Genomic DNA, 15,956 nt, shown 5'->3' with positions numbered 1-15,956 from the left:
GGGGACCCCCAAAAATTTTAAGGAAAAAACCCTGGGATGTACATTTCCAAAATATAAGATAAAAACAAATAAAATAAAACCTACATACAGCAACAGTGTTTTGTGTTGTGTGGGCTCCTGTGATGTAAGTCATGGGCCCCGCCTGCTAGCCTTCTCCCTAAAATATCACTGGTTTGCTCATTTCTAAATATACGGGGCCTACATTCTGCATGGATTGGTTGCATGGCAACATGTGCAAATGGCTTTAGATAGGTCCATAAATTACCATATAGCATATACTCAACACAAAAAACCGTGACAATTTGTTGTTGACAAAGGACAGCTGGACATATGAAGGGCCCCATTACCTTCAGGAGCTTAGGGCCTCATCAAACCTAAATCTGGCCCTGCTTCCCCCTCTGCTGAAACCATGTTCCCTCCTTAATTTCCTTGTTTCCAGTTAACAACAGCCAAGTTGCCTTCCTTGCCAAAGAGAAAATGAGGGTTTGCAGCAGAATCCCTTGGCCTTACCCATTACCCGAAGTGTAAACGCCTGGTCCACCATTTTGTTTCCTTCCGCATCAGCCACATCGAAAACTAAAGCAAATGTCCCACCAGGATGACCTTTCTCATGGCTGTACTCCACCTGTCCTGTGGGGAGATAGAATGAGAATGAGCTTGTGTTACTGTCTTCTTGGTGTCTGTGACTATGAGCCACCCAAACGACAGGAAGTCAACGTAATTTTGGGCAGGGTACATTAAGCTGATGTAAACGATCCCTATTCCAAACTCTACTGAGGAGCGAGACAACTACCCACTGAGCCAGCACTAGCCTGGCAGAGGGAAAACAAACCTTTTTAGAAATCCAGTTTTGTGCAAAAGCATCAATCCGGGATTGTGAGACTCAACTGAACACACATACACGACGGAACTCAGTTGTGGAACAGGGACTGGGAGTGCTCACCTTTATTTATATCTGCCTGTGTGAAGCTTCTCACTGGTCCTTTGGCAGAGATCTGATCAAGGGAATCTCTTTTACGGATACGCAGAACTCCAAGCACAGGGTCTTTCTTCATGATGTATCTGATAGCCAGGTCATCCGAATCTGAGTCTGTGGCCTTCAAGTGCTGGTCTGTAAGGACTGCCACAGAGCCTAAATGGCAAAATAAAGTCAAATACCTGCTATTCCTCCTTGCAGAATCATTCTGAATATAATGAATGAATCTTTATTTGCATCAGCCATCGGCCATAGCAATAAAACAACAATATGTGTTATACAAAGAATAGAAATAAAAAGTCAATTATATAAAATACATTTTAGGGTTTTGAATCAATAGTCAAATAGTGGATCTTATTCTGACTACCCCAGCTATAAACCTTGCAACCTTTGCTGTCACCTGCTCATCTTGATCTGCCAAGAGAAAGGACACTGTGGCAGTGGTTGGGCAACCTGGAATGGACAATAAAAGAGGGGCGATAATCTCATTCCTCAAGTCTTTATAAAGAGTGCAAGCCGGAATATAATGAACATCTCTGTGGTATAATCACATTCATCCTAGGTAAACAGGGATAACATCCCCAAAACATTCAGATAATTCAGAATTTCGGATAAACAGAACTGTTGTTTTAGATGAGGGGGAAGGGTGACTTGAATGAAGGGCCACAAATGGGAAGGGAGAACTAATATTTGCAAAAGTTTACAAGTCTACAGGGTATTCGGTGTGAATTGTGTGTGCTAATTCTTATTTGCTATTGCCCCTGCCTCTTTCTTGCCTCTACTTTCTCCACTGAAATTTACATTGGCTGCAACTGGACATTGCAATAAGCTTAGGGTAGTTTACTTGACTATATAGGGTCACATGCCTTGAAATGATAATAACAGGTGTTGAGCTGTACCCAAAACCATGTTGCCTTTGCCAAGCAAATTTGCAGTTTAAGCCATGGGAAAATCAGATCAGAAGGAGAGGCCAAATGATGCAAAAGAACAAAATATGGGAGAGGCAAGATGGTACCTGAGGTATAGTTAAACTTCAGAGAAGATGTTGCATAGGGCATGTCATGCAAGCATTTTGAAGGAAGAAAATGGCCTATTGAGCAAGAAAACATTGCAGGCTTAAAACTACTTGAATAATTATTCCCTCTTCCTAAGGGGACCCTGAGAATTGTAGCTCTGGGACAATGAGCTAAGAAGGAACTCAAAGAATCTCTCAACCAGACTACAGTTCCTGTTTGGCTCTATGAAGAAGCTTTTGCTGTTAAAATGATATAAAACCATAATACACATGTAGTGAGTTACAGTGAACTTAGGTACTGGATCTTTCTTTGCACACACAATGTATTGCATTAAAAAAAAAAAGTTTTTATACAGAGAGTTAAGTTCTGATTGTTCAGTTGGCTGTCAGCATCACTACCAGTGCCACAAAAAGTGCGGCTGATGCCCACCCCTTACCGGCAGAAAGTTGCAAGCCCCTGTTCACAACTAATCTGGGTGGCTCCGACTTGGAAAACTCAATGGAAAACTCCACCTTCCCAGTCTGCGTATAGAGGCCGTCGGAGAGTGAAAATCTGAACTCATCAGACTGGACACTGGAACTGCCTGGTGTGTAAATGATTAGTCCATCCAGGACATCTTGGTAGGTGAAGGTGGAGCCCTCGGACAGGGTTTGACCATTATCCAAGGGATCCAGATGAGACTGTCTCTTGCGGAGATAACCTGAGAATAAGGTGAACATACCTTTTATCATATGTGATGGTCGTGTAAGGTAATAAAAGCCTAAAAAAATAATTTGAAGACCATTTGCTCAGCAATATCAGAAACTTGTATCTTACCATAAGTGGGTTTCTTGGTCACTACAAAGACCAGTTGGTTGTCCGGAGAGTCCAGGTCTTTCAAGATCAAGGATGAATTTGTGATCACCACCCCTTCGCTCTCCTGCACTTTGACAGGCTCCACCTCCATTTCCGGGGGCTCATCATTTAGACGCTACAATAACACAAAGACATCCATGAAAGACAGTGCACTCACGCAATGCCACAAAGATAAGTGGGTGGGGGATAAGAAATGCAAGTAGAAGCTGCAGTATCTGATTCAAAATCAGTTTTGCAAATGTAAACACATGCGAACAGCTTCGGCTGAATCTGAAACTCTGTGTGTCCAGGTTTTTTGGGTAAATCAGAATGGCAACTTAATTCTAAGTTTCTAGAACATTAAGGTATCACAAACAGCACAAACATACCAGCAATCTGAATTAATATTCCATATTAATATTTGTGGGGTTTCATATATTCAGACTAATCACAAGAGAGGTTTCAGATTTCTAGTGGATAATGCATGCATCCTCTCAAAACGCAATAGGTTTTATGAATCAAACCCAACAAGTGAGCTCACCTTGATGGTGATGTTGACGCTGCTGGTTTCCGACTGGCTGAAGCCATCGCTGACATAAAAGCTAAAGGTGTCCGTGGATGGCTCAATACTTTCATGGACGCTTTGAAAGTAATAGATATGGCTCTCTACCACATCTTGAATTGAGAACGAGAGGTCTGAGCTTGCAGTGTGTCCAGCACCAAGTCGCCTACCTGCAAACACAGCAATGCCAATATGAAATAATACTTTACTTTATTTTAAAATAGTACCACGCTTTCAGGCAGAAAGAGAAGACAAATGATTTTTTTGTCGCTGCTGTTTTTCAAAGATTAAGTGGGATGCACTGGGGAGCCTCATCTGCCAGTGTTTATTTTAAGATTCAAAGGAGCCACCTTTCCGTTTTTGAGGGTTGCAAACTTACCTGTTTTGGTGTTTTCAATGTACCCATATCTTGGGAAAGATGCAATTGTCACCACTAAGCCTTCCTGGGCAAGATCGGAGTCAATGGTTAGGGAGTGGTGAGCTCTAAGTGGTACTCTCCCTCCTTCATCCACCTGAAAACACAAAAGCAAAACTGAGGTTTACATCTGAAGTTTGCTCTAGCTGACGTATTGCCATTCCACTCCTGGCCTAACAAGTGCAAATTTTAATAACATGGGGGAAAGGGCTGGAAACAGGAAAATCTCCCCTCTTCGCCATCGGCACCTTCCTAGAGGACTGAATCAAGACCAGGCAGTGGTCAATGGGAAATATATTGCCACATGAGACCCTGAATAGTCACTATCTTCCTTCTAAGTCCCATTCAGAATTTAAAATGGAGGGTGTTTTCAGTCCAGCCTATGACAAGCAATGCTCCTCTTACAACTTTGAACCTGCACCCCCAAGTCCCAGCTGTTTACGCACCACAATCTGGTCAGCAAAAGTGATGACTGGAGGCTTGCTCTGGCCAGCAGTGATAGTGATGGTGAACATCTGGCTGTCAAGCCGGTTGCCGTCCTCGTCAAAAACAGCAAAGTGGAAAATGTCGGTGACTGGCTGACTGAAGGCCTCAAACTCTGTGAGGTATCTGCATAGGAAAGGCGAGAGGAGTTGAGACACAGTGACAGCCAGATGAAAGGCTTTTACATTGTGTGCTTAAGAACCTTTCTGCAACAATTTAATCTCCACCACCGTCTTATCTGCTTGGAGGGAAGGAGAAAAGGACTCGCACTTCCTTGTTACTGGGTGAGACAAACCAACTGGGAAAGCTGTGGTCTAACAACTCCAGAAGAAGAGGCAGAAACAACAAAGAACTGGATCAGAGGCAGGAGACATGTTGTTTTCCAGATGAACTACAATTCCCATCATCCCTCACCACTGTCCATGCTGACTGAGGCTGGTGAAGGTTTGAAGAGCCACAGGTTCCCCACAGCTAGATTAAGTTTTATATAGCAGGACTGGGGAACCTGTGGAGGGCAAATATAAAATTATATTTGAATCTGACTCACATCAGCATAGTCAGCGGCCAGAGGGGGAATTGGAAGCTTTCACTTCAGCCTTTTTAAGAAGCCACAGTTTCCCATTACATCTGAGTTCCATAAACTGTGGCTTGTTAGAACAGTACAGGATCTGTATTCTGAGCCCAGTGCATTCTGAAAACATAGTTTAAACAAACCACAGTTTTCAGAGCCCAGATGCAATGGAGAATGATGGTTTGTTTCAAAGTGGCAATGAACTTTCCAATTTCATTCGCATGGCTTGTTGGGGGGGAATACATGAGCCCAAAGCTCATTTATGATTTCCCATTATGCCTATACAGGCCCCTGTCTTCAACTCTCTGGAAAAAAATATTGCTTTTCTTCAGTGCTAAATTATACTGTACATCATACAATGTTAGAGGTAGTGTTGAGAAGAAGGATTTGGAGTCCCAAAACACCGTCTGCCTTAGGAGACGGGCACTTTAGCAAAGAATTTCACTAGCCATATTCCCCTCAGTTATCTTTTTTTCCAAGTCCAAAAGCACCCAACAGCTTAACACTTTCTTTAAACAGAAACCTTCTCCATTTTCTCTTCCTGCTCTACCCTTCACATTTGTGCTGGGGGAATAATTTTATAAGCTTTGTTTGTGAAGCGCTTATTTGCAGTAGTAATTCAGTCCACAAAACATGAAAAGATCAGCACTCAATCATTAGACGTTCTGCGAGACAGGCTATAAAAGTATTGTTGATGTTCAGTGCCTGTCTTCCCTGTAGGTGGCACTGTGGATTTCTGAATGAGCAGGGAGGGTTTAGGGTGCTCGGAAGAATTTCGTAAATCTCCCCAGGATTACCTGATTCTTTTATTGTTGATGTCTTCCATTGTGAAATTATAGACTTCAGAAAACTCCTGAGAATGTTGTCCGGGTATTATCCGCACCAGAGTTCCATACATGGGAAGGGAAATTAATTGAATCCTTATCTTGGAATCAGGAGAGTTATTATCCTAAGGAGAGAAGTGAGACAAAAAAGAGCAGGAGTTAAATCGGGCTAAAATGAGGGGAACAAGACCAGGTGGAGAGCAGAACTCTTGTCATTTAGAGTATACATGATTTCTCTCCCTCCTCATTTAAACAACCTTGTGAGGTAGGTTAGGCTGAGAGACAGTGATTGGGTTCAAGGTCACCCAGTGAGCTTCACAGCTGAGTGGGGATTCGAACCCTGGTCTCCCAGGTCCAACACTCTAACCACTACACCACACTGGCTTCAACCACTAGTGACGTTTCACTGTGCTCATTTTGAAACTTTGCTTTTGGTGCTTTGCACCAGAAGCCAGAACTAGCAGAAGCAGAAGAAACAGTGCAAATATTAAATGTTACGGCTTCAATTAGGCAAAATCAGAGACGTTGTGCAATGTCCCCCTCTGATTTGAATAATTTCATGCAAAAGTTAACTTATTCAAGGATTGGGCTGCCTGGGCATGAAACAGTCTAGCACAGTGTAAAAACATTCCTGCCTGTAACTGATAGTACATCTCCCAAGTTAGGTAAAGCTAAAGGGACCCCTGACCATTAGGTCCAGTCATGGCCGACTCTGGGGTTGCGGCGCTCATCTCGCTTTATTGGCCGAGGGAGCCGGCGTACAGCTTCCGGGTCATGTGGCCAGCATGACTAAGCTGCTTCTGGCAAACCAGAGCAGCGCATGGAAACGCCATTTACCTTCCCGCTGGAGTGGTACCTATTTATCTACTTGCACTTTGACGTGCTTTCAAACTGCTAGGTTGGCAGGAGCAGGGACCGAGCAACGGGAGCTCACCCTGTTGCGGGGATTCGAACCGCCGACCTTCTGATCAGCAAGCCCTAGGCTCTGTGGTTTAGACCACAGCGCCGCCAAAATGCGAGGCCTGAGCAGCCCTAAAATTCATTGGATTCTAGGTCTTTGATGCTTAGTTAATAAATCTGCTAGAGGTTGTGGACTCTCCTTCCTTGGGGGTTTTTAAGCAGAGGTTGGATGGCCATCTGTCATAAATGCTTTGCCGGGGGTTGGACTAGATGACCCTCAGGACCCCCTCCCAAGTGTACAGTTCTATAAATTGATTCAAATTAGGTTGATCACTGGGGGGCGGGGGAGTGCCCTTGATCAGGATGCAGACTTTTGAAGAAGAAAAAAAGCTGATTATTTTTTATTGCAAGTACCGACAATTCCATTAGCGGCACTTATGGGGTGGGGCCCCCAACCGCTGTTCCAAAATGAATGAACGAATGCTTTCCTCTTCAGAACTAATGTTCTATTCACAAGCAAATTTATGCAGATTAGTCAATTAGTCAATTAATGATTAAAACTCACGCAATGAATCAACAAGCTGCATACCCAGCCTAACCCCTTTGCAGCTCAGAATTCCTTAACACACCCGCCACCCTCCTTTTTGGTTGTGTCGTTTTTTCCAAATCACAGTTCTTTTTATTAAGGATTTTGCCAGTAGCCTCAACGCGTCAGCTGCAGGCCCAGTTTAGTTTGTCATCTAAGTCCTCAAAGAACAGGATGAGGAGATATTTTAGGTGGAAACAGTATTAAAATAGGACCAGCAGCATGAATAGTATGTCCTGCATTCTGACCGTTATACATATACATATATATTTAAACATTGTGTTAAGTAACAGTCCTGAATACTCAAAATGCCAACAGAGTCTTCCAAGTTGGAGCGTCACATGGGATGAGCATAAAGTGGAGGAACTGGAAACTCAAGTCTCATATACTGTATGCTGTAAGCCGCCCAGAGTGGTTGGGTATAAATAATAACATTATTTATTATTGTAAGCTTTTCTCTTTAGACCTTCAAGGGCTAAATCCATGAAATCCAGACAAACATACATACAACTCACAGTATGTATACAAAGACCTCACCTTCTGAAAGAGGAGTGGGACAGTTGCCATTCCCCCCCCACCCCAGATTTTGGTAATGGAGAAATGGGAAAATTTGGCAGAGACTCTTAACCCAGTGGTGTAGCGTGGGTTGCCAGTGCCCAGGGCCACATGGAGGGGGTGGCTCGGTGGGAGAGAGGGAAATGGATGGAGTACACATGTGATTTCAACTCCCTTATGGCACCCCACATCACCCAGGAGATTGGAAACACAGAGATAAGAAAAGAAGAGTTGTTCTGTTGTCTAGAGAGGTCACTTCCTGGTTCACAAGGAGAAGCCGTTTTCAATGAGCCCAGAGACGGATGGGCACAGTTGTATTGAGGCACCTCCAACTGTTGAAATTCTGCGCCCCCAACCATTTCGCACTCTGGGCAACCACCCCTGGGCCCTCCATGCTATGCCACTGTCATAACCTCAGGGTTGTGGGTTTGAGCCCCACCCTGAGCAAAAAGATTCCTTCCTTGCAGGGGGTTGGACGAGATGACCCCCCCACGATCCCTTCCAACCCTACAATTCTATGATTTGGAGGAGGATGCTAAACCATCCTGATTCAGCCTTGGATGTAGGGGTGGCGAGAGCTCGCGGTAGAGCTCATGCGCCGCACTCAGAAGCTCACGGAGATGCAGGGTGCAACCCTTGGCATCTCCAGTCGTAATCGTCAAGTTACAATACTATGAGAGATGGACAAATGATCTGACCTGATGTCAGGCAGCTTCCTGTGAGTTTCTGTGTTCCTTCCCAGGTGAGCCTACCTTTTGCTCAACACTTCAGCACAAGAGGAACCCTGGTGAAGTGGCAATTCCAAGGTGCTTTTGAAAGAACAGGTACGTCAGGTCCCTACCCCAAGGAGCTCTTACACAGGAGAACTGGGGAAACGGGAGGTGTGAACAGAATAGGTGATTTTTTTTTTCATCGACACATACTGTATTTTTCCGTGTATAACACGCCCCCTGTGTATAAGACGACCCCTATTTTCTGAGACTCCAAATTAATTAAGGAAATGGGGGGAGATTGCCCACATTTGTTAAGCTTTGGGGGGGGGGATTTGCTCAGAGTTGCCAACAATCATTCACCTGCCTGGCCAACGCTGCCAATCGCCCGCCCAATTGCTGCAGCAGCAGCCAATCAACAGCAGGCCTTGCCGCAGCCATCAATCACCCACCGATTCGCCAATGACAATCTCCTGCTCGCGGTTGCCACCAATCACCCATCCCCCCTCTGCACTATCCTTGTATAAGACAACCCCAAATTTAAACATTTTTTATAATTAAAAAAACCATTGTCTTATACACGGGAAAAAATGCTACTTTGGCTTAGGTCCCATCTGCACTATACATTTAAAGCAGAATCATGCCACTTTAAGTAGTTATGGCTTTTCCCCAAGAACAACTTGTTAAGGATGGTGAGGGTTGTTAGGAGAGACCCTATTTCCCCTCACAGAACTACAATTCCCAGAGTTCCTGTGAAAGCTGTGCCAGATTAAACCCTGTGGAGACCCCATGGCAGTTGAAAAAAAAATGGGGGGGGGGAGGCCCTCATGCGCATGCTTTGGTGGGATATCATTGAACTAAGAAAGCTGGATTGTAATTTTGCTCCAAGATCAAATCAATATTATTTTGATCTGTTATTGTGGGGCCTGTGCCTTCTCTGCCTATTTGGTAAACTGGCGCTGAGTGAAAGGAAGGTTGATTATTAAACCACTCTGGGAATTAGTTGGGGCCGATGGGATCTGAAAGGGAACCAGAGTTAAATCTGTGTCCATTTAGGTCTGCAACCAAGAGCAAACTCCTCCATACCCGGCTAGGCATGCTTCCTACCGCCTCCATGGTGGGCCCTCAAACGAAAGAGGCTTAATAGCACCTGACTCTGGGATTAGCTTAATTTTCGTTTTACCTTTGCACTCCACCTCTACCTTCCTGTAACAGGCACAGTCCAAAACACCTGGTTAGAAATAAAGAACTCATTCTTCCCCCCACTCGTACGCTTTTTTGGCAGCCGCAAGCAGGACACGGCAGAAAAGGTTGAAACTTCTGCCAAGAGAGAACATTGAGAGGGATGTTCGGCGGTTTATGTTACAGCGGTCTCCCTCACACTTTTACGGCTTTGGAATGCAGCCGCTGGCTCCGGGTCAGCTTTTGTCTCCAAATAATAAAACGCGAAGAGAGGCCAGGCTACGTGCCAGGGCTGCGCTAGAAGCTCCTTGAAATGCCGGGGAGAGCAGGCCAAGAGTCACATTTCTCAAGAAACTGCCCGTCACACTTTAACACAATCATAGGAAGTGTTTCCTCTGCAAGTACACGGGCCCAAGCTAATGGCAGGCTCAAGCTAATGGCAGGCCCCGAGCCTGGGAAGACATCAAGGAGCCTGGGCATCTTCACTGAGGCGTTGCTAAAGGCGTTGCAAGAAGAATTAGCCAAATGTGCAGAAGACAAACCAGTCATATGGCAAATCCTGCCCTGCACAATAACTTCTGAGTCAAGCTTGGTTCTTTAAGGCATTCAAGTTTGCCACATACCTTCCAACATTTCTCCAGTGAAAATAAAAAGGTAAAGGGACCCCTGACCATTAGGTCCAGTCGTGACTGACTCTGGGGTTGCAGCGCTCATCTCGCTTTACTGGCAGAGGGAGCCGGTGTACAGCTTCCAGGTCATGTGGCCAGCATGACTAAGATGCTTCTGGGGAACCAGAGCAGCGCACGGAAACGCTGTTTACCTTCCCGCCGGAGCGGTACCTATTTATCTACTTGCATTTTGATGTACTTTTGAATTGCTAGGTTGGCAGGAGCAGGGACGGAGCAACGGGAGCTCACCCCATCGCGGGGATTCAATCCGCCGACCTTCTGATCGGCAAGTCCTAGGCTCTTAGGTTTAACCCACAGCGCCAGTGAAAATAGGGATGTCCTATTATTATTATTGGGACACGGGTGGCGAGATCATAGAATCATAGAGTTGGAAGAGACCACAAGGGCCATCGAGTCCAACCCCCTGCCAAGCAGGAAACACCATCAGAGCACTCCTGACATATGGTTGTCAAGCCTCTGCTTAAACACCTCCAAAGAAGGAGACTCCACCACACTCCTTGGCAGCAAATTCCACTGTCGAACAGCTCTTACTGTCAGGAAGTTCTTCCTAATGTTTAGGTGGAATCTTCTTTCTTGCAGTTTGGAACCATTGCTCCGTGTCCGCTTCTCTGGAGCAGCAGGGAACAACCTTTCTCCCTCCTCTATGTGACATCCTTTTATATATTTGAACATGGCTATCATATCACCCCTTAACCTCCTCTTCTCCAGGCTAAACATGCCCAGCTCCCTTGGCCATTCCTCATAAGGCATCGTTTCCAGGCCATTGACCATTTTGGTTGCCCTCCTCTGGATACGTTCCAGTTTGTCAGTGTCCTTCTTGAACTGTGGTGCCCAGAACTGGACACAGTACTCCAGGTGAGGTCTGACCAGAGCAGAATACAGTGGCACTATTACTTCCCTTGATCTAGATGCTATACTCCTATTGATGCAGCCCAGAATTGCATTGGCTTTTTTAGCTGCCGCGTCACACTGTTGGCTCATGTCAAGTTTGTGGTCAACCAAGACTCCTAGATCCTTTTCACATGTACTGCTCTCAAGCCAGATGAGCACCACAACCCCAGAGTCGGTCACGACTGGACCTAATGGTCAGGGGCCCCTTTACCTTTACCTTTATTATTATTATTATTTCACTATTTATGACCCACCCATCTGACTGGGTTGCCCCCGCCACTCTGAGCAGCTTCCAATACATATTAAAAACATAATAAAACATTAAATATATTTTTTTAAAAAACCTTCCCTATACAGGATTGACTTCACATGGCTTGGGATTAACTCCATACCCTCCAACATTTCTCGACTGAAAATAGAAAAGAGGGACATTCCGAGATCAAATCACAAACCAGGATGGCTTCTGTAAATCCGGGACTGTCCCTGGAAAGTTGGGACAATTGGAGGGTCTGTTGCTGCTGTTTCTTTTCATATCCTCGGACTGTTTTGGCTCCCCAACAGCAAGTGTTCAAACAAGGACTGAGGAGGTCGTAGTTCAAATCACTGCTCAGTCATGAAACTCACTAGAGTGATCTGGGCCTTTCACTCTCCTTTATTTATTGCAACTTTCCTCCAAGGAGGTTCAAGGTGGTGTGTGTAGCTCTTCATGCCCTTTCCCCAATTTTTCTTCACAACAACCCTGTGAGGTAGGTTAGGCTGAGGGTTTGTGACTGGCCCAAGGTCATTCAGCGAGCTTCACGGGGGAGATTGGACCCGAACCCTGAACTCCCAGGCCCTAGTTCAACACTCTAACCACTAAACCATGCTGGCTTTCTGGGCCTTATCTGCCTCACAAGGTTGACATAAAGATAAAAGAAAGAAAGAAAAAGTGAGCAGTCCTTTGAAACTTGTGAAAGTCATTCCATGTATGACAACTAGGCACCAATGGACATTTTCCTCCTTCTAACGTTTTTAAAACAAACATAGGGAAATGGACAGAAACCATCTACAACCATCTATAAGTACTCCACAAATGTATGAACTTTGGAACTCCCTGCCTATTGATATCATCCAGGCTCCTTCACTGTACAGTGGTACCTCGGGTTAAGTACTTAATTCATTCCGGAGGTCTGTTCTTAACCCGAAACTGTTATTAACCTGACGTACCGCTTTAGCTAATGGGGCCTCCCGCTGCGCCACCAGAGCACGATTTCTGTTCTCATCCTGAGGAAAAGTTCTTAATCCAAGGTACTATTTCTGGGTTAGCGGAGTCTGTAACCTGAAGCGTCTGTAACCCGAGGTACCACTGTGCTCCTTTTGCCACCTGCTAAAAATGTTGCTGCTTAGACAAGCCTACGCAGATGCTTTGGAAGTGGAGGCAATTTTTATTATTATTATTATCTTAGCTTTTGTTATGTTTTAAAGTATGGCTCTAAATTTTCTTGATTTTTTCCCTCCTCATCCACGCAATCCAACAGAGCCTGTCTTTGCATGCAGTGGAAGTCCTTAACTCACTGAGGGTTTGAGACCCATCAGCTACCCTCACCTGGTTTACCTGGCCAATCAAAGCTGTTCCCAGGTTGTGGATGCTGTCAAATGTGGACAGGTTGAGGACAAACTACCCCAAATGTGTTCCCCACCAGAGGTACTACCCCTCCCCTAACACCCCAAAAGGCTGACAGGCTGGTACATTATTGAGGCTAAGAGGCTGAAAACAAATGGTGCACTTACTATATAGGCAAAGTGGGATCGGGTGATGATCACAGAGCTTTTAGCAGCCACCGTGATGGCGAGTGAGCAGCCAGGATCCAGCCTGGGGCCTTCGTTGTTGATCAGGGCTACTTCAACTTTCAGTACGGCCGTTGCTGTGGTGATGCCATCAGTCACTGAAATCTCCATAGTGTCTTCCGCTGCGGAGGAACCATCGTGGATATACTGCAGAGCATTCCTGGTGACCTCCTCATACGTGAAGGTATCTCCTTCTCAGAAAGAAAGGTTGAAATCAGGAGTTTTCCGTGTACAACATGGTGAGAACTTGGGAAACAGCCTTACTAGAAAAATTAACCAATAAACTGAAACTGACACGGGGACAAATAGAAGAAGATGCCTTCAACCTGGTATGGCTCCCCAACAAGACAATGGCCCAACAAGACAATGAGAAAAATCCACCAACAGCATACAAATCAATATGGCTAACCTGATCCAAAACACCCACCCACCCCACTCACACATGAAAACAAAGACCACCACAGCCAACCACAAATGAACAACCACACCCTAGGCCCCAACCTCTCTCACCACCAAAGGAACACAAGTGAACAGCAAAGAACCTGCACAAGCAACACTGACACCAAACCCTACATATAGTAAGTAAAATAGAAACATTGCCACCCGACCCCACCCCCCATCTCCCCCCATCTCTTTCCTTCCTAATGTCTCAACAAATGAAACCAATTTGTAAAAAATAATAATGTGTTATGTGGGAAAAAATACAAGAGAGAGACATTGCACATACCTTTGTAAATCAAGAAAATCTTTAATAAAAATACATTAAAAATAAAGAAGAAGGAAGGAAGGAAGTTGGGAGGGGGTTGCCCAATAAATAAACTAAATAATAAAAAACCCACACATGGTGAGAACTGTGGTGCAAGGGTTTGTTTTGTCACAAATACACAGGCACCGAAAAGAGAGACCTCCCAAGAAACGCGAACCCCTTTCTTTAACGATGTTCATGACCCAAATCAAGACCTTGTTATGCCAACCGCTCAGTCTTCTCAGTGGAGGAGTTACGTTACGTGCAATCGTACCCCAGAAGTCGAATGGAATCTGTTCTGGAAGTTCGTTCGACTTCCAAAACATTCAGAAACAAGACCCGGCTTGTTTGGAAGCCGCGGAAGCCCTGTCGGACGTTCAGGTTCCAAAGAACGTTCAGAAACCAGAACACTCACTTCTGGGTTTGTGGCGTCCTGGAGCCAAAGCGTTCGAGTCGCAAGGCGTTCGTCAACCAAGGTACAACTATAATAGGTTGGAATATTGACTATTCATTGGATAGAACAAACACCATTAGATGTACTGCCAGATAAGTTGAATGGTTCTTGTATTTGTTTTATTTAAAAAGCAATAAAATTTGTTTTAAAAATACACAAGCCAGGCCACTGTGACACACAAGGGATGTCTACATTCCAAGAAATATAAGCACACACAGTTTGCTGCACAGGCCACACATTTTTACTTACAGAGAGATGTGTCTTAGTCTACAAAAAAATAAAAAAATAAAAAAAATCACACACGCCTACCTGCACTCAGGCGGCTTGGGAATGTGGAGCTGTGCTTGAAGAGATCTCCATGATGAGGAGGTTCCACCACCTCAAAGAAAAGGTCTTCAGGAGTTGTGTCCACATCGCTCACTGTCAGCTGTATCCCTGAGGGATCCAAGTAGGGGAAGCAAAATGCATTTATTTGGTTTTTTATCCTCTCAGAAAAGCTGGAGTATTTTAGTATGAGCAGCTTACAAAGGGAGAAGGGTGAAGCATATGACACAAAAACAACACTATAAACAGGCACATCCTCGACCAATGCTAAAAGCACAGAAACCAAAGCACTTACAGTTCCTAGATAATTTGACTAGATTCTGAAAGTTGTCAAAACAACAGAGAATGTGTGCAAATGAACACTATCAAAAGGTGATTTTTGCATCTTGCCCAGTTGATGTTCACTGTCTCCATGCGTTACTGGAAAATGTGACTATTTCCCACATTGACCAATGAATGTGCATAGGTGAATATAACATGCTTAGGAAACAGGCAGTGTAAGAAATACTACGTTCATGATCAAGAATGTTGAAAAATTTCGGCAGACATAGAGGTGAAAAATGCTAATATCAGCTTACTCGTCCCATGTGCAGAACAGAAGTCAGTCAGCAAATACGGTCGTACCTTGGTTTTCGAACAGAGTAGTCCCCGAACTGTTCCGGTTTGCGAACTATTTTTGGAAGCCGAACATCTGACGGGGCTTCCGTGGCTTCTGATTGGCTGCAGGAACTTCCTGCAGCCAACCAGGAGCTGCAATTTAGTTTTTGAACATTTAGGAAGTCAAATGGACTTCCGGAACAGATTCCGGTCGACTTCCAAGGTACAACTGTATTATCTGTATTTGTTGTTGCTTCCAGACCACAAATGACATATAATTGCTTAAGCCCCACCCCCCACCCCTATTTCCATTGCACTGAAATGAATGGGGTGGAATAACCTAAGAACGACATAACTTCATGATAGGTTCGCCACAGTGGACAGCAAGATAAATGATTTTGCTTTTGGAGGAACTGAAGGGAAACAGGGCTACACATGGGGAATAATAATAATAATAATAAATAATAAAATTTTATTTATATCCCGCCCTCCCCAGCCGAAGCCGGGCTCAGAGCGGCTAACAACAGTAAAATAATGCAACATTCTAAAATCATTTCATTATAAAATTAATTCAAATCAGATTAATGGCAACCATTGGGCTAGAGTTCTGAGAGGATTGCCAAAGGAGGGGGTCAGACTGTGCCCTGGCCAAAGGCCTGGTGGAAAAGCTCTGTCTTGCAGGCCCTGCAAAAAGATGTCAAATCCCGCAGGGCCCTAGTCTCTTGTGACAGAGCGTTCCACCAGATCAGGGCCACAGCCGAAAAAGCCCTGGCTCTGGTTCAGCATTTGTGTTTCGCAGGGTGAGAAAGAAGGGC

The 15,956-nt window shown here is 44.8% G+C and overlaps 1 protein-coding gene across 2 annotated transcripts in view; it reads right to left on the bottom strand.

The window, feature by feature from the left end:
• Positions 1-15,956, bottom strand: part of FRAS1 (Fraser extracellular matrix complex subunit 1) — a 386,075-nt gene that overhangs the window by 62,819 nt on the left and 307,300 nt on the right. For both annotated transcript variants that reach the window (XM_079990647.1, XM_079990648.1), the window contains exons 36-45: positions 14,530-14,655; positions 12,965-13,212; positions 5,655-5,806; positions 4,250-4,412; positions 3,768-3,900; positions 3,368-3,558; positions 2,809-2,962; positions 2,429-2,692; positions 944-1,132; positions 511-630 (exon numbers count right to left, since the gene is read on the bottom strand). In XM_079990647.1, coding sequence (XP_079846773.1) covers positions 511-630; positions 944-1,132; positions 2,429-2,692; positions 2,809-2,962; positions 3,368-3,558; positions 3,768-3,900; positions 4,250-4,412; positions 5,655-5,806; positions 12,965-13,212; positions 14,530-14,655 — 1,740 coding nt within the window. The remainder of the gene's footprint in view (positions 1-510; positions 631-943; positions 1,133-2,428; positions 2,693-2,808; positions 2,963-3,367; positions 3,559-3,767; positions 3,901-4,249; positions 4,413-5,654; positions 5,807-12,964; positions 13,213-14,529; positions 14,656-15,956) is intronic.

This window comes from Podarcis cretensis (genome assembly GCF_951804945.1).
Source record: "Podarcis cretensis genome assembly, chromosome: 9".
NCBI lineage: Eukaryota > Metazoa > Chordata > Lepidosauria > Squamata > Lacertidae > Podarcis > Podarcis cretensis.
The sequence above is the reverse complement of the archived record's forward strand: the minus strand, read 5'-3'. Positions and strand labels throughout refer to the sequence as shown.